General features: G+C 41.7%; 1 protein-coding gene across 2 annotated transcripts in view; it reads left to right on the top strand.

The window, feature by feature from the left end:
* Window positions 1-18,861, top strand: part of nos1apa (nitric oxide synthase 1 (neuronal) adaptor protein a) — a 143,623-nt gene that overhangs the window by 93,856 nt on the left and 30,906 nt on the right. The window contains exons 6-7 of one of the 2 annotated variants that reach the window (XM_044043644.1): window positions 11,041-11,176; window positions 15,712-15,896. In XM_044043644.1, the coding sequence (XP_043899579.1) occupies window positions 11,041-11,176; window positions 15,712-15,896 (321 nt within the window). Of the gene's footprint in view, window positions 1-11,040; window positions 11,177-15,663; window positions 15,897-18,861 lie in introns of both variants that reach the window. The other variant, XM_044043643.1, reaches the window with a different exon arrangement.

Below are 18,861 nucleotides of genomic sequence, written 5' to 3'. Positions count from 1 at the left end.
TTTGGGTCGCGAGTGCGCTTTTCGTGAGAAGTTGGGAGGGCAAGATTTAGAACGAGATGGGGCAGATTTTATTTCCCTCTTAACTACCAGCAGTCAAAGAATGACCGCGCTTTAAATCACTGTGGCATAAAGACACTTTAGCGGCCTATCACTTCCAACACTTAGGCAGCCTGTGTGAGTCAGTCTCTCTCTCTCTCTCTATCTGTCCCACTCTGACTCCTGCTCTCTCGCTCTTCCTCTTCCTCTCCCTCTCATCGACAGTTGAATAGAAGCTAATGAACGACTTGGCCTCTGCTGTGTCGAGCTGAAGTGAGCGCGATAAGAGCCGGAGGCCAGAGGGGTTTCATTCAACCGCTGCACGCTGCTGTGGCTGAGAGGTCACTGTATCTGTGTATTATGTTTGACTGTGTCCATGAATAAGTTCATATATGACTGTATTCCAGTGCTTTTTTGAAAAGCTTCAATACCAAGAATAACAGCGGGAGGGATTAGTCAGTTCACTGTTGTTGTTTTTTTAACAACCCACACTTTCAGGTTTATTTATTTCTTCTCAGCCAATTTTCCAAGGATATTTTTTGGTTTATTATTAAACGTATGAGCTTGAGTACCACCAGAGAAAATACAGAGCTCTCAAAGTAACGCCGTCATCGCCGACGTTAAATCACAGTGGTGCAAATAGGCCGAGCAAAGTCAGCTGTGCGGACTTTTCACAGGAGGCAGATTTTTTATTCCTCCTCTTCCTCACACATACTTCAGGTATAGTGATACTAGATTCAAATCCTCAGCTCCACTCACATACAGTAGAATCAGTATAAACCTTCAAAACGAAGGCATCTAATTCAATTTAAGTGTTATTGCTTGTCATTTTCATTAACTTTCAAATGTACGATAAATAAATAATAGAGCGTGAGGATCCTTTATTGGCCCTGATGGTGGGTGCTTCTGTCTGAAACAGTTGGTTATTCAACGTAGAGTATTTGTGAACGTCTTGGACTATGCCTGTACTGATTCTTTTACAGTGACTCTCAGGCATTGTTGAGGTCAGAATAACCTGGAGGAGTGTTTTTTTTGAACGCCGCTGCTGCCAGAGAGGGAACCGTTCTAGTCCAATTTATGGAAACAGGTGTCGAGCTCTGAAAGACGGAGGTGTGACGGATATAAATGTCAGAGAAAATGATGGTGATGATCGAGTCGCTGTAATTCTGCACACCGTGAAAACGTAGAACAGTCTTTTGTTTATTTACGCTGACATAATGAAGACTCACCTCTTGTCTACAGCTGGACGTGCGGAGGAGAGAAGTGCTACAGTTATCGTGCCAAGTGTTTATGGAATTGTCTCCGTGTGGATCGATGCCCTCTAACCATATGCTGTCATTTAGTGTTCAGGCTGACAGGCTAAACCTCCCGCCTTCCACGGTGACTACACAGACCAATTACTCCTGAAATGCCTTGCTTATTATTTTTGTTTTCCAAGGTACAGCATTATAAATCAAGGCAGTTTCAGGTCACATATATTAGTCTGTGGAGTGAAGAAGTGCGGTGGGTTTATATCTTAATGTCTGCAGGGTGTAATACCGCCGACGTGGCTGAAGCGCCGCAATTCATCCTGAGCTGAGGATCAATGGTTTCTTACACAAGCGTTGAGTGATGCAGCCTGGTTAAGATAGTTGGATTTAATATCCTTTCAGCACTTATTATTGAATATCCATATCTCAGAGTAATGATGCCTCCATCTTAAGTGTTTTGTCCCCCTTTTTTTTTGTACCTATTTGCCCAGGCTGCAATGCTTTTGCAGCAGATCTGGGATTAAATCCTAGTTGAGCAAGTCAGTGCTTACACACTTTTATTGACGGGAACACAGGGTTAGTTACCACCAGTCCCATTTTTTTCATTTTTACCCCTTGGAAGTCAGTCACTGGGGTTTCAGTTAACATTTTAAGGGTGCCCAACCCTGCAATTCAGGCTTTTAGCTAGGATTTTTTTTTTAGAGGGTGTCCATTTTTGTTTTTGCGCGGTAAAGACGCGAGTATTGCAATTTTGAAATTCATAACTCTCTGAAACACTACTTCCTGTACTTTTTGTGTTTAATTCTTACACTATTACTCGAAGCTGAACTTTACTGTCTGTCTTCTTAGTAACTCAGTATCTTGAAGCAAAAAAAAAATATTATCCTTATTTTTCTTATAGCCTTCATATTATAATCAACTGAAAATATGTCAATATTTTGTACTATGTACTATATGTACTATGTTACACACAACTACTCTGCTTGTAATAACAGTTTGTAAAAGGTTGTGCAAAAAACACATAAAAAGAAAAAAAGCCATTGCCGACCATGCTGGCACTGAGCGATCGTGTGTCCGTGTGTGTTAGTAACTCTTGCCTTGTGCAGAGTGGAAATGGAGCTAATGGTTCAGAAGAGTCACTGAGGCGTCATTGAACTGATTTTCACTCACTCCACTTATTTCATGCACTTGCACCAACAAACGCAGAGGCTTTCCTTTGATTCTTGCTTATTTTGGTCTCTTAGTTTTCACCTACACTTCTCTCGGACATTTGATCTCTGCCTGTTACCTTTATTCCATAATACTTAATTAAAGGTCCAATCTGTAACATTTTGGGCGAACAGTGACGTGATTTCACCGTCAACGGAGGCATGTCTGGTTGTAGCAGGTATACATTCTGAATGTCTTCTGGTGAAGATAGCAGACTGTTCAATAAAGCGGCAGCTTGGCCGAGGCGCTCGACAGCGTTCTCTCCCAGCCGTCATGATGCGCTACCTGTTCACAGTTCCTGTTTTTCCGGTCACATGACCGGAAGGCCTTCCGCTCTCACATAACACACAAACAGTGTATGTGAGAGCCAAACATAGTGAATACGAGAGCTAAAAAGAAGTGAACCTGAGAGCTAAAAAAAGTGAATGTAAAAGCTAAAAAAGTGAACGTAAAAGCTAAAAAAATTGTATGTGAGAGCCAAAAATAGTGAATGTGAGAGCTAAAAAAAAGTGAATATAAGAGCTAAAAGACTGTATGTGAGAGGTAAAAAAAAGTGAATGTAAGAGCTAAAAGAGTGTATGGGAGAGGTAAAATTGTGTATGTGAGAGGTAAAAAAAAAGTGAATGTAAGAGCTAAAAGAGTGTATGGGAGAGGTAAAATTGTGGATGTGAGAGGTAAAAAAGGAATTATGGCCTTTACGGCCCCACACTTTAACTTCACTCAAGCAAGTCCACTTGCCTACAGCTAACTCTTAAGATTTGTATGAGTGTAGAATTGTTTTAAAATAAAAAAAAATGTTGTCTTTTTTGTAGCACTGGATTATGAGCTTCAAGCAAAGGCTTGGCACGACAGAGTCAACCTTCCTGCACAAGTGAAAACTTACAATGCTAACAAAATACAATGACCTTCTCTAATTATCCTTAAAAATGACAATGAATCCTTAAATCTGTCATTCAGTGATCTTACAAAAGACACAGCCAATTTACTTGACTACTATATTTTCATATTTAATATATAATTAATATGAACAAGTAGAATTGAGAGTGTAAAAACAGAAACAAGGGGTAAAACATGAGCGTTTAAGTTGAGACTGGGCACAGATATGAAGGTCACCTCGATGTCTTAAGTTGACCATTTTCTTACATTTTCATTTGGAAATCCTCCTTGTTCTCAGATGTTTTAACCAGAAACTCTTTATGGATTGCGGCGCGACAAAGCAATCGCGGAGTGTATCGATGGCTCTGCTACTTGAGCACATTATTTTGTGTAAGGTCCTAAAGTTGATCAAAGTGGCCTTAAGAAAGGTCTTTAAAAGTGGTCAATTTTGGCTTTGTTAATCCTATTCTGGTAAACTAAGGCCACTATAGTTACCTGAAACATTGACCTAGCGTGCTACATCAGCTCGGCACATAGCGAACAGTTTCCAAGAAAGAAGCCAGAGTTTCCTTTCAATATCTTTACTTGAGAATCACTGTAAAATATGTAATCATACGTCGTCTCATCATATCATTTTTAACTGCATTTCATTCACTTACAAACATAGCAATAGCATGTTTAAACGTATAGAAACAAGTCCGCTTAATGCTAATTTATATGGGAGATTACATTGCGATGCTAGCGTATTTTGGGCTGTAATCTCTCTCTGTAAATGAATGAAACGTTCTCTAAATGCACACAAACTGAACACAAATATACCTCACAGACAAACGTTTTGTGGCCATATAATACGAATAAGAAAATAAGCGTTACTGTTCCTTCTGCCTGTCTGTCTCTCCCTGACTTCCTGTTGTCAGAACCGGCTACGGAATCACGGAAGGCACAAAACTAACACTGCCGCAGGAAAATCTCTGTGCTAAACTCCAACCAAAAACCAGAACATCACACTTTTGTTTGTTACACTCTGCCGTCTCACCAGTAGATGTCACTAATTCATACACACTGGACCCGTAATGCGGCGTCAGTGATGCAGCTCAGACAGTTAATAAGAACATTAAACAAATACCCAGTGTGCAACGTGCGTGAGTGATGAATGTGTGAGTTGTCGAGGGATGTACGGTGAATGTGTAAACACAGGAAATGAGAGAGAGAACAAATGAATGAGCTCATCAGCAGGGGAGAGAGAGTAATCACGAGTAAATCCCTCACCATATCCTCTCATTGTTTACCCCAGATCTCTTTTTTTTTTTTCTCTTTTGCTAGATTTCATTATATTCCCCTTTGTCCCATCTCTTTGCTTGCATCAAGACTTCCAAGCAGACAGCGAAGGCACCCCTGAACCGTTGTGGATGCAATCAGCGTCTCACTTTTTGACTGGCCATTATCCCCATAGCGACTGAGAGAGGAAACTTGGCTGCAGGGAAGCAGCTCACTGGCAGGTTTGATGTATGGAGAGCAGAGAGAGAGAGTGAGACACCAGAGAGGGAACATTCACTCAGCTGAATTCACGGAGAGGGAGGGAGAGAAATGATGGGGAGAGACGTTCAGAGGAAGGCAGACAGAGGCAGTGACACATGTCCAACTTAGGAACCATTTCACATCTTTCCAGCAGGGAGTGCAGGCTTTGAATTTGAGGCGTGTTGAGAGAAATCTCTAAGAAGTCATGTTTGCTGAAGATCTTTTGGAGAATGAGTTCAGGGGAAACAGTCCTGACAAAAGTTTTTAATATGGACTTGGTCCCCTGTTGCCACTCTTCTTGGAAGACGTTCCTCAAGATTCTATGTGGATTTGTGTCCATTCATTCACTCCGTGGAGCATTGATGAGGTCAGGCACCGATGTTGGACGAGAAGGTTCTGGCTCACCACGATCTCTGTTCAAGTTCATCCACAAGGTACTCGATCATGGGATTGAGATCAGGGCTCCGTGCGGGACCACTCAAGATCTTCCACAACAAACACCCTTGCTTTCGTCATGTTGGGGTTAGGAATAGAAAAGCTTGGTGTAGTGGTTAGCCCTCTTGCCTTTTGCAGTAAAGACCTGGGTTTGCAGTTTGCATCTTCTCCTCGTGTGTGTGGGTATTCTCCGGGTTCTCCGGCTTCCTTCCACAGTCCAAAAACAGTCCAAAATGGGGATTAGGTGAATTAGACACCCTAAAATGACCGTAGGTGTTGGTGTGAGAGTGAATGCTTGTTTGTGTCTACGTGTGGCCCTGTGATGGACTGGCGAACTGTCCAAGTTGTGACCCCGCGACCCTCATCGAGGTAAAGTGGTAGAAAAATGGATGGATGGATGGAATGAATAGAAAAGGACCTTCCTCAAACTGCTGCCACACATTCGGAAGCATAGCATTGTCCAAAATGGCTTGGTATGCTGAAGCGTTAAGATTGTCCTTCTTTGGCGATGAGGGGCCCTGACAGAAACACCTGAATTCAATACTTAACCGGTGTGACCAAATACTTCTATCCATAGCTGAATATAAATATCAAGAGGAAAGACCTCTCCAGTTAATATGTGGTTACATAAAAATGAAGAAGATCATGGTCTCAGTAAAAAAAATACTTCATAGGGAAATATAACGGACAATATTGAGTCAACTTTTATTCAAATAGCCCAATAATATCACACATTTGCCTCAAGGGTCTGAGTCGCTCCCTTTATTGTCCCAGCCTCCTTCATTACTACGATACAGAGCAGCGTAGTTTTATGACAATGAGGCTTAACTACTACGCTGATACATTGTTCTACATTTTATCCTGAAAGACTCTCTAAAACAATAGCCGCCTATAAAACGCTGCTGGCACAGTTCTACAGGCGCAGAGAGGAAAAAGATCTCACATTTTAACTCGCTGTATTTTTGTTTTAGCTAAAATAAATACAGCATATTACAACACGAGCTGCAGATACGCTGCACTGCAAATGTCCACAGTGGCCCTCGGATACGCACATCTCTCTGTTGCTTACTGCACCGACACTTAAAGACTACTGTGTTCACTGCAGCATATTAACATGCAACGTTTGTGCCTGAAATATCACATAGGCTGTTATTATGACCACCACCTAGCGACCCTGCAGACATACTGTATGTAACGGGTACCTCTTTGTTCTACTCTTTCTGTGGAGTCCATTAATATTTGTCCGGGGATGTATATGCAGACCTCTAAATAATGAAAGTGCTCTGAAATCTGGATCATTATCACATTTTCAAATCAAAATGTACCTGGACAACGATATAAGTGCACAATCTCTTTTATTATTTCTTGCAAAATTCATGAAAATGTTGAAAAAAACATCCTGTATCTGCCCTTTAGTTCATTTTAATCCTGGCACAGACAGACAAATGGCACTGGAAATAAAAGAAGCAGTAATGGTGATAATCTTCAAAACCCAGATTACGGTTGGCTCTTTTCCACTGTGGTCCTGGCTCGCCTCGCCTCGGCACAGTTTCGGTTACATTTCCACTCCAGAGCAGGTAGGGCTTTTAAGTCCAGCAGCAGGTGCCAGGTAATGAGTAAGTACAGGTCCACTGTAAAACATGGCACAACAGGTGTCGGACATAACAGGTGTCACGATTCTGCAAATCCTCGATTTTTGATTTTAAGGTCACGATGCGATTGGATTCCCGATCCTTTGCTTTCGGAGGTGACATCGTGAGATCGTGACACCCCCTAGAATGTACCTGATTTCCTCAGGCACGTCATTCCAGAGCCTCAGGGCTTCAACTGAAAATGTTCTGTGTTCTTTAGTTTTCCACCAGCCTTCTGAGACAGACAGCACACCACTGCTTGAGGATGTTGAGATAAGGAAAAAAGAGCAGCATCAGGCACCGAAAGGTCACACAGAGAGAGAGAGAGAGACTTTGGAAAGCCCTGAGTCATTAAGAAATTGAAATAAATCGTAAAAAAAGGCCACTTATTTATATATTTTTATTTATCGACGTGCGGATGAGGATAGATTCACCTTTTTTGTGTTGACCGATAAGTTATATTTCGGCCCGTTCCATGTGATTTTAGGACGGGGACTTTCCCAGTCGGTCAAAGTATGTGAGCTTTCCTGTGCGTTCGCGGCTTTCATCCCCGCGTATGACTAATCTCTGGAAACGTCTTCAAAGGAAAACAACATGTGCTTGCTGTCGGGCTGAGGCCCAGCGTGGAGTGAAAAAAAACATGAATAGAAGGGGTCCACAGAGGAAAAGAGGACGAGACGGGAGTGATTCATGGTTGAAGGAGAAGAAGACAGAGGAGAGGAGAACAGTGTGGTTGAAGGGAATAAGCAGCAGGCAGCGGATGCCTTTCCAAGGACAGACCGTACATTTCCATCTTTGAACAATGTCATAGCAAGTTTTAAAGCAGTTTGAACCTTAAATTGATTCCACCTGCTGCTTCCCATAAAGATCCCTACTAAACAGACCAACACTCCTGGCAGTGTTTTTGTATTGACTCTGTACGGTTGATATATTGTGTTTTTTTATATATATATATTATATAAACGTCAGCTGAAGCATTATCTCTGTTGGAAAAAAGGTGTCAAAAGGGACAAATGGGAAGCTGAAGGTGGTTCAGGCTGAAATCGGTCTTCTTAATTCACTGTCATGGGGCATGCTCTCTGGTTGACTGGCCCTATTTTTCACAACCTATTTGCTGTACAACTTCTCGTCTCCGCCGCGGTACGGCGACCCACCCTAACCCAGGAGCCCCTGTTTCCTGTTGGTTTGTGGCTGTTTGTGTCAACCAGGCGTCAAGCTTAGTATGAGGAGAAGACTGCGGGCGTTCGCCTTGACGACCGTGGGATGTTAGCACCAATCGCCAATGTCCAAGGGAGTGACATTGTTCTGTCGCCCAATCAGCTCACTGTCGTGGGTGGAGCCACCCAGATTTTACTCTGGTACCCCAAAGGAAAGGTACCAAAGAATGAAACGGTTGTGACCGGTTATTTTGGTACCATTCCTAATAGAAACGCAAAATAAATATGTAAAATATTCCACTCCCTGGACTTCAGCCACTAACATGACTTAACCTTAACCGAACCACAGTTCAAATCTTAACAACTGACTTAACCAGTTTGACGTTTCTGCCTCATTAGGACCAGGTTTTGGTCTCCATAAGGACAACTGGTCCTGACAATGGTAATGTTTATACCAAAAAAGATACTAAATACACAGTGGACACTCAGACATAATGCATTCCTTAGCCCCTTACCCTAACCATAACCATCTAAATGCCTAATCCTAACCGTAACCCTAAAACCAGATGGTAATCCTTTAGATCAGGGGTGTCAAACATACGGCCCGGGGCCCAGAACCGGCCCGCCAGAGGGTCAAATCTGGCCCACAGGATGTATTTGTTTAAATTTCACACTACGATTACAATCTAAACGTAATGTCAAATGCATTATTTTTCACTTCTAGATACCTGTGACTAAATGTTTGTGCCTTTATAGATCCAGTGTGATGTGCAAATAGTACATTTAGGCATGATATTGTTGCAATTGCACTTATATTTCTCAAGAAATGTCATGTTTTGTTAAAATATCCTTCATTAAATGTAAAACAAAGGAGTTCTTTCCGACCCACTTGAGATGAAATTGTGCTGTATGTGGCCCCTGAACAAAAATTAGTTTGACACCCCTGCTTTAGATGTATCTGCTGGTTTATAATACCCGTTAACCTTTTGAGTATTTAGACATAGATACTCCTCCTCCTTTTCCCATTCTGTCTTTATATTTTATACTCACTGCAAAAGCTTTGAAGCCTTCAAAACTAAAGTCTCCCGACATATTGAAATTGGGAATAACAATGCGTTCTCGAGTTCTGAGTGGCATCGACAAATGACTTTGGAGCAACCACAACCACCAAACAAGTGTTCTCGAGGGTGGAATCTGAACTCAAATACCATGAGTGTTTTTTGGCACCACTTTATCGAAGCGTACCTGATTGATCATTCCTCGTATGTTAATTAGAGTCTACAGTTTGTTCACTGTCATTAAGAGACAGCAGTAGTAGCAGTAAGACGACGTTAAGGACAGGTACTTCTAACCCGAACCCATCTTTGCACTTTTACTAAAGGGAATAACACAGTGAAAGCGAGGCTCATCTGAGATCTATGTACTGTATTTCTATACAGACTTGGGTGGTTGTTTTCCACTTGCTGGGTGTCCTCACTATAATCTAGTAAAACGAATGTTGTTCTAAAATACAATTACACAAAGGCAGTTGAGTCAGTGTTGTCAGCACTTGTTGCCGTCGGTTTTCTGAAGCTGAAGCAGCATTTTTATAGCATAAAAATAATTAGAATATTAAATCACTTTGTGGGAACACACACACACACACACACACACACACACTGAGGCCAGACTTCACTACTTTTCAGAGTTATTCCGACACCAAACCAAAAGGCTCTTTGTACCGAAGCCAAATCCTCAGACCTCAGATGTTGCCAAAACTGGGCTCAGGTTTGAATGTAATATTTATTTGGTGGTGTTTTTTTTTCCATCCAATACTGAGCCTGAGGTCACTTTGTGGGACCAAATTCAATTTTTGCCCCACAGTTGATAACGGGGACAAGAAAGGATTTTGTTTGTTTTTAGCTTGTTTGGGGTCTCGATGCCGCTCTGGCTTTCAGGACACGCTGAATGTGTTCATTCGGCTGAGGATGAGTGTTGGTTGGAGTCAAGGCACCGGTGCTTTTTTAAAAAAAAGGAATCTGTTCTGCCTGCACGCCTCTCTGCTATGGCAAGCCAGACAAGAAGAGAGAGCAGACAGAGAGAGAGACCTAAGCTGTTTCTCATGACCTGCCGTGTGTCAGAGTGAGGGAAGAAAGAGGGAGAGGCAAGACACAGCCGAGTCCATCACCCTCTGGTTAAAGTTAAAATGTAATTGCATTTGCACAGTAGGGCAATTGCTTCTTTTTATCTCATAATTATGACTCTTTATCTCATAATGTAGACTTTTTATATCATAATTATGACTTTTTATCTCATAATTTTTACTTTTTTATCTCATAATTTCAACTTTTATCTCATAATTTCAACTTTTATCTTATAATTTCAATTTGTTTTCATAATTTCCACTTTTTATCTCATTTCCACTTTTTATCTCATAATTCTGACTTTTTATCTTAGAATTTTGACTTTTTCATCTTATAATTTCTACTTTTTATCTCATAATTTCAACTTTTTATATCATAATTATGGCTTTTTATCTCATTATTTCGACTTTTTATCTCATAATTTCGACTTTTTGTCTCATATTTTGACTTTTTATCTGATAATTTATACTTTTTATTTCATAATTTCAACTTTTTATCTCATAATTATGGCTTTTTATCTCATAGTCGACATTTTAGCTCATTTTTTCGACTTTTTATCTCATAATTTCGACTTTTTGTCTCATATTTTGACTTTTTATCTCATATTTTCGACTTATTATCTCACAATTTCGACTTTTTATCTCATATTTTCAACTTATTATCTTATAATTTCGTCTTTGTTATCTCATAATTTCAACTTACTTTGAGGATATTTGTATTATCAAGGCTAAGTTTTTTTTTTAAATGTGTTCACAGATTCTTCGGAGGTGTAACTTTGTATTCATGTCCCTCCTTCTCTCCTCAGAGTCAGGCCATGCGCATCGTTCGGACGGTCGGCCAGGCCTTCGAGGTTTGTCACAAGCTGAGTCTGCATCACACGCAGCAGAGCGCAGACGGACAGGAGGACGGCGACAAGAGCGGCAACGACTCCTCCATCACAGGTACACACAGGCACAGACAGACACCAGACCGCCGTAACAGGGACTGTGATAACATATTTAAATACATCTTCAGTACTTTAATATCTTCTTGGAAGACTTTCCTCAAGATTTTTTAATGTTTCTTATGGGAATTTGTGTCGAGTCAAGTTCTTCAGCACCAAACCCAGTCAAACCATGTCTTTATAGTCCTTGCTTTGTGCACTGGAGCACAGTTAAAATAGAAAATGTTCTTCCTCAAACTGTTGACACAGAGTCGGAAGCATAGTCCAAAAATGTCTTTGTATGCTGAAGATTGTACTTTATTGGAAATTCTGCCGTCACAGAAACAGCGGTGTGGCAGATCGTCTCAAACTTAACCCTCGGTGCACAATTTCTAGCTCCACATGAGGAAATCTGAGTAATTACCCTCCGCTTGTGTCTTTGTACGTAACATCAGCATTGTGTGAGCTAATTTGACGCGCTTTTGTAAATAAATGTAACAGACGACAGTTTTAATTTCACTCCCCCTGCACATTACACATCAAAATGTAATCACGGGAACAGTCGCAATTGTATTTTTGTCACACAAAACAAAAATAAACACCCCGGACAGAGTTCACACAGCCAATATATAAATATAACTAATAATAATAGTATTTATGAATAAAAGATACAGTTGCACAAAGGTAAATGTATTCTTTAGTGTGAAATTTTCACTTTAAACACAATTTGGCATCTCACTTTTACCGTGAAACAAACTAATTATGGGATAAATCAGCTGTTATGACCCGCTGAGCTACGCTGGCAGGACAACAGTAGCAGCTGTCTTATTAAATGTGTGGCCTCCCTCGCCTGAAGATTTGTGTCTCGTATGCACCTTAGCAATTTATGTGAGTCGTTTACACTAATGTCTTTATTCACAATTTACTTTTACATCTTTTATTTATTATTCTGTACAGCACTTTAATCCACTGTGGCTGTTTTAAAGTGTTTTAAAGTTGGATTGGATTGGACAAAAAATAAAACCGTTTCTTATCTCATAATTTCGACGTTTTAGCTCATATTTTCGACTTTTTATCTCATATTTTCGACTTTTTATCTCATAATTTCGTCTTTTTGTCTCATATTTTGACTTTTTATCTCATATTTTCAACTTATTATCTCATAATTTCGACTCTGTTATGTCATAATTTCAACTTACTTTGAGGATATTTTTATTATCAAGGCTAAGTTTTAACCTTTTCTTCTCGCAGAAATGGGCTTCCATAGAAAACACAAAGAAGCACTCGTCTAAAGTTTAATACCTGAAACAATCAGAGGCAGAATAGCGACGTCATCAAAACTTTTACCTCCGCAGATGTGCAAAGCTTATCCGACGAGATAAACAACTCGGTGCAGAATTTTTATTTTTAGGTCATTTAATTCATTTAAAAAAAATGTAAAAAAAAGAGAAAGAATAGGCCATGGTGGGGATTTATTCATTTGAGCCAAACCCGGCTAACACCGCAGACACCTCGCATTGCGGCTGACACATCGCACAGACAAAGCACATTAACACCTACAGAGTTCCTCTAACCATATGTTTTGACAAAGCACCAACAGATTGTATTGTGTATGCAACCCCACACACACACAAACACACACAGGCGCACACTCACTCCTGTCTGCATTGTGCCCAAGTTGGCAAGCATGAGAGGACGATGGTGGAGTGAATGTCACGGATGAGTCAGCCCACAGAAAGACAACAGCGTTGGTGGGCCGAGCTACTTTTATCCGCCGCCACGTGTCCGAATGAGCCGCAGCTCGGGGGACACGTGGCCTGTGAGTGGGCTCTGAGAGGACGGACGCGGGGTTTTAGCAGCTCCGAGAGTCGCTCTGTAGTTCCAGCGGTCACAAACCTCCTGACCGGGACGTGGAAGTGTCACACTGGGCCACGTTATCGCTGCAACTCCGTGCGGCTCTTCAGAGACACGAGCCGGCTTTCACATGCTGATAAACCCCCCACCCCCCGAGATCGCGCCGACACAATACCTTCACATATGCTCTCACAAGGACCCCACATGCATGCAAATGGAGGCCTATACACACACACTTCCACACTCACTGTCATGGTGGGTTAAGCAACACAAGAGCTGCCGTGCACATCCAATGAGCTTATCTGGAGAACTAATGATCGCGGCAATGAAAGGGAGAAAGGAAGAAGAGCGGGGGAGATAGTGGATTAGAGAAAGGGAAATCTGCAAGAAGGCAGCCGGGAGAGGAGGAGGGAGAGGGGATGGTTATTGGAGACAAAAAGGGATGTTGGGATCATGGCGAGGAGTAGATTACAGTGAAGGAGAAGCGATGGGGAAAAGAAAGTAGAGCAAGTGGTTTTTCATTCTGTCACTTGTACATAACACTGCAGCATGCAATTTCAAAACAATGGGATATTATAATGTCGCTCAAATGTGCACAGTTCCTCAATGTTGTTATGTTGTAGAACGTACAACTCTCTCTCTCTCTCTCCAGAAAGATTCCCCTCTCCTGTCTGCTTAACTGACACTGTAAAACTGAAATCTGTGATTGGAAGTAAGGGTTTAAAAAAAGAGTTGAAGTCGTAGAGGAAGGAAGAGGACAGGGAGACATGTCAGCGGTGTAGAGCAAGAGGAAGAGATGACAGTGTGTGGGTGTCACATTGTCGGCGATAGGGAGAAGTAATATAATGGATCGACGGAGAGAGAGTCAGGCGGGGATGAAGGTGGGATAGAGAGTGACGGTATGAGGTGAAAAGGAGAAGGCGGAGAAAGATGACAACAGACCACATGAAAGAGATGAGAACGGATGAAAGCGCACAGAAATCGGGGCCAAATTAAATTGCTCTGAAATACGTATTTAATATCTGATCACATCACAAATGCGCGAGAAATGTTTAATAAAAACGAAATAACTGCCAAGGCAAATCAAACACGCTTGAAGGAGTTAAACATTTGCGCTTGTTACTTGGAGCGTGAATGAAAAAGAACAAGAACTAAACGGAGAAGAAGAGTAGCGTAGATAAAAAAGGGAACGGACAGAAAGTGCCGACTCCTGTTAATAAGCACTTTCAACTTTTCTTTCATAATCAAGGATAAAATGTCACCTTTTACTCTTTTCCCTTTTATCGCTTTTTCACGTTTCACATGATTCGACTGTGAGTTGTTTCCCCCGCACGTTTGACGTTTAGGAAGCGCTTCAGCTTATTTGTAGTCCAGCTCCTTCATGAAAGTTGACTTTCAACTTTGCTCCACATAACAAAGAAACCATTAAAACACAATCATTTCGACGTTCGAGAACATCATTTTCTGACATTTTTAAGCGATTACTCGATTAATCGTGAAAAGAATCGTTAGCAGTACATGTGCACCTCCTCATACTAGATTGTATCTGCCGCACTGCTGTAGTGCTGCAAAACACAGAAACTTCAGTTCCGAATATCAAAACTGCCCACTACCAATTAAATAAAACACACAACTGAAGACAAGGCTGAGACAGTAACAGTAAGATTTATGTGATAAGAACATTGAAAAACAATGAGGAGAAAGCAAGCGCACAAAGAAGCAATGGCTCCTTTGAACCTGGTGCGACACAATAAGGTGTTTGTTGCTTCACGAGGTCAGGAAGTGAAACAGCTGAAGACACAAATATGACAGGAAGTACGGATGAACATCGGCAAGGGGAAAAAAATAAATAAAAAATCAGCGTAACCACAGGAGATGTCTTTGTTGACATCATCGGAAGCAATTATGTAAAAAACACGATTTAAGTCTCGCTATTGTGGAAGAAAAAAAAACGTCCGTGAGAGTCGGTGATCAATGTCTTTTTCTCGACATGAAATAGTAGAACAAACGCGGGTTTTACTCCAGTTTTAAAGAAGTCCTAGAAAGTTGTTGTTTTTGTTTGTCTTAAGACTGCGCACGTCCCCCGTGTCTTCGTTAACATATGTCGTTCAACACGGTCCGGAGCGCTCGAGGCAAACGCTAAAACTTCATTTGCAGAAATCCACATTGGGGACCTTTTGTGAGAAATGAGACTTTTCCAGTGTTGACCTTATGACAAGACGCTGCAAAATGATCGGAGCATGTTCAGCAGGTTCGGCTGATATAATACGATGATATAATACATGAATCAAAAAGGGAGTTGTCACCAAATAGAAAAAGTTGAAATGTCTCGATGAATGTTTGACCGAAACTCGACAGAAGCAGCCTCCAAAGGCAAAACAGTTGATAGTTAATTACTGTATATTTTGAAGCACACTCTAAATCCCATTGAGACCTGTGTCTCATAAAACAATGTATTATTATTGTTCAAAAACTAAAATCACAAAATGGAGACTGAAGAGTGCTGTCAACATTGTATAGATACTATACTGTATATGTGTGTGCATTTACTGAGAAGGGATTCAATCCGCTCTGTCTCTTAACCGAGTGTGTCTATGTGTGTCCACCCATGTGTGCGTGTGTACATGCTCATGCCCGCATGTGTGTATGCAGGCGTGCGTGCTCATCCACCTGTGTGTGTGTGTACTTTCCACGGCTCAGCTCGGGAAATAGCGGGCGCGGAGAAGGCCGCGATAGTCGCGGAGGAGACGGACATCGACGCCGAGGAGGCGACCGCGGCGGTGGCGCTGCCGCCGCCGACCGCGGAGGAGTTCGACCTCAACAGAGGAGTGACTGATCTGGACGCCACGGCCAGGACTCCTGAGATGGAACCCACAGAAGACAAGGTAAATCATCTGAAAGTGAAGTTAGAATCACTAGAAATGACAGTGTCCGTGGGTCTTGAGTGGGTCTCAAGCCTCTTTTCCATGATACACCTTGACCTTGCTTGTGTTTCCCAACATCTGTTTCCCGGTCAACTCTCATTGGTTATTGCGGGGGTTCTGCTCACGCACATCGAACCAGACTCAAATCAGAAGACACCCATGATTATACAATATGGCCAATTATTCTCTCGTGTTGGTACAGTTGTGTTCGAAATAATAGCATGTGTGTGTTTAAACACGTGAATAAAGCACAAAATCAAAACATGAAGAAAAACTACTTTGCAGAAAATGAAGAAAAATGAATAATCAATCGGCTGTTCAAAATAATAGCAGTGTATGTATTTTCCTTTAACTGAAATATTGATTTAGAATATACTGTGCAGCGTTCCCAATGCGTCCAGATAAAAATGATTATGAGGATTTAAACACACCGCTGTTATTTTGAACACAGCTGTATGTGGTAAACGGAGAGCAACAATAGAGGACAGCCAGCATTTTTGCTTTTCCTGCGTGGAATAATGCAGTTTTTCCCCTAACGTTGCACGAAAGTGACGATTCTCTGTCGACAAATCAGTGGACTGCAGTGCTCATTGCTCCTCCCTGTACAAAACCTGTGACTTTCTTTGACCTTTTTCAGTATTTGACAATGAAACGCACAATAGTTCATGAAGTACCGTAGTTTACCGCTTGGTGGAAACAGGACTTTGTTCAGTAATGATTTAAAGGCGACATAGACCGGAAGCTCCAATTAACGCTGCGTTTGTGTGTGTATCTGCGTCATTACCTCGTTTATGAAACCCTAAAGTTTCAGAACAAACAGTTCAGCCACTGCTGAGAAAATATTATTGTATTGTTTTCCTGGGCTCTGCGAAGCGAATCGGCACTTCCTTAATTTGATGTCGTCATCAAAAATCCTCACCACTCCTCTCACCACCGTAGCGCCTCCCGGTGCGGGCACTAGTCCGGGCACATCCGGTTGCGTACATTCAACCGCAGAAGAAGAAGAACTACTCTCGTTGTAGCTGCTGAGATGCAGAGCATCCACCGTGCCAGAGGGGGAGCTGTGTATCTGAGAGCGGGCCTATCTATTACGTCACTTCCAGGTACCTGGCCAATCACAGGACAGTGGGAAAGCTCTCGTTGGCTGGCCAATCACAACACAGTCCACATTCTGGGGGTGTGGTTTTGGTCTGAAACAGCGCGGCTGACGAGAGCGTCAGTGAGGAGATATTTTGATCGGCTCGTTTGCAGCGACTAGGAGGTTTTTAACCATGAAAACAAGTTAATATATGTAAGTAGACCTCCATAACTAACATATATGTGTGATACAAGCATTCGATGTCGCCTTTAAAACGGGATTGTCAACTGAAGATTTGTCTTTCGGAAAAAGGCTTTGCTGGAATTTTGGACTTTGAGGGTAAAGATAGACGGAGAGAAAAGTGAAAATGTTGCTTTTGTCCTATTGAGGGTCCGGGTTAATACTCTCTTTCTTTGGTCCACTGATTCGGATGACTTTCATTCAGGAGGGGTGTAAAATCTCAGTCTATCACTTTATACCTCTCTGTATCTGAAGAGCCGAAAAGCTGAATGTGTGACTTTGAAATCTCGATGGATTTGACCTGAACATGTTTTTCAGCCGTTGGGTTTAAAGACCGGAGGCTGTAATGGACCACTGTTTTTGTGCTTGGTGACCAAATGGAAGGCTGTGACTTTCATTGACTCTTCTCAACATTTGATAATGGAAACACACAATAGTTCCCAAGTGGAAAGTAGTCGTTTGGAAAGGCTGAAAATGTTGGACTTTGAGGGAAAGGATAGACAAAAATATGTGAAGATCCTCTTTAGGGTCCAGGTTAATACGACTCTTTCTTTGGCCCACTGATTTGATTTGAATGACTTTCATTGAGAAAGGGATGAAATGTCAGTCTGTCTCTCTAGAAAAGTGACTGCTATCTGAAGACCTGAAAAGCTTCGAGCTCTCAAAGAAAATGCTGAATGTGTGACTCTCTAATCTGTTGAATGTTGCCGCTCTTCTTATATCGCAGACTTTTTTTCAGCCGCTCAGTTTAAAGGGCACCCAGAAACACCGTGTCATTTTGGATTTCATTTGATGTTGGGCACTTAATAGGAGCTTTCTTTGAAAAGTAACTCACATATAAAGCCAAAGTTCAGGGAATTTTTTTTTTTAGAGTTACTTAACGTAATTAGTTATGTGGTTTATGCGTATTTAGTGAGTACCTGAATTGCTGCAAATCTCGAGTTTATTGTCACATAAAATAGTTTTTAAAATGAAAGGAGGTGGACAGTTGAGGTGCTCACCGTGAACTCAACATCCAGCGGAGGAACTTTATTGCAAGTCATTCCTTCCTTTTAATTCTCTGTGTCCTGTTTGCTGAGCCAAAGGCACGTAAACAAACCTTGAGGTAAACACACTGTTCACACATTAAGTTTTTGCGGTAAATGGGAGAAAGAAGAGAAGACGGAGGGAAAAAAAAAAGTTTGGGTTTGGAAAACTGGCAAGAAAGTTAAATATCTGTCATAAAGGTGGATTTCCAGTGTTTACACAAGCCTTTGAAATGTTCTATTTTCATGGCTTTGAGGCTCCCAAGGCCTCCATTTAGACTTATTCCCCCGGCCATGTTTAAGTTAAAATGACACGCTTTTATCCACCAGGAAAGTCCAGTAACATAAAGCCTGTGTAGAAAGATATGAGCTCTCTGTCCGTCAGTGTCCTGCTTCTATTCAGAGGCTGTCGGCAGGATGACGGCAGCTGAGCCCCCAGACTACTGTGCTGCAGTCGTCCACTTCACCGTGTTTGTGTTTGTTTTTTTTCATGTGCAGCCTCTCCGTGTGACAGATTCAAATACAGCTCTGATGAGACCTTCTGCTCCCAGGGCTGTGGAAACTCGGCAGTAATCTACCTAAT

This window comes from Solea senegalensis, linkage group LG14 (assembly GCF_019176455.1).
Source record: "Solea senegalensis isolate Sse05_10M linkage group LG14, IFAPA_SoseM_1, whole genome shotgun sequence".
Taxonomy (NCBI): domain Eukaryota; kingdom Metazoa; phylum Chordata; class Actinopteri; order Pleuronectiformes; family Soleidae; genus Solea; species Solea senegalensis.
Note: the sequence above shows the minus strand (reverse complement) of the source record. Positions and strands in the feature narration are given on the sequence as shown.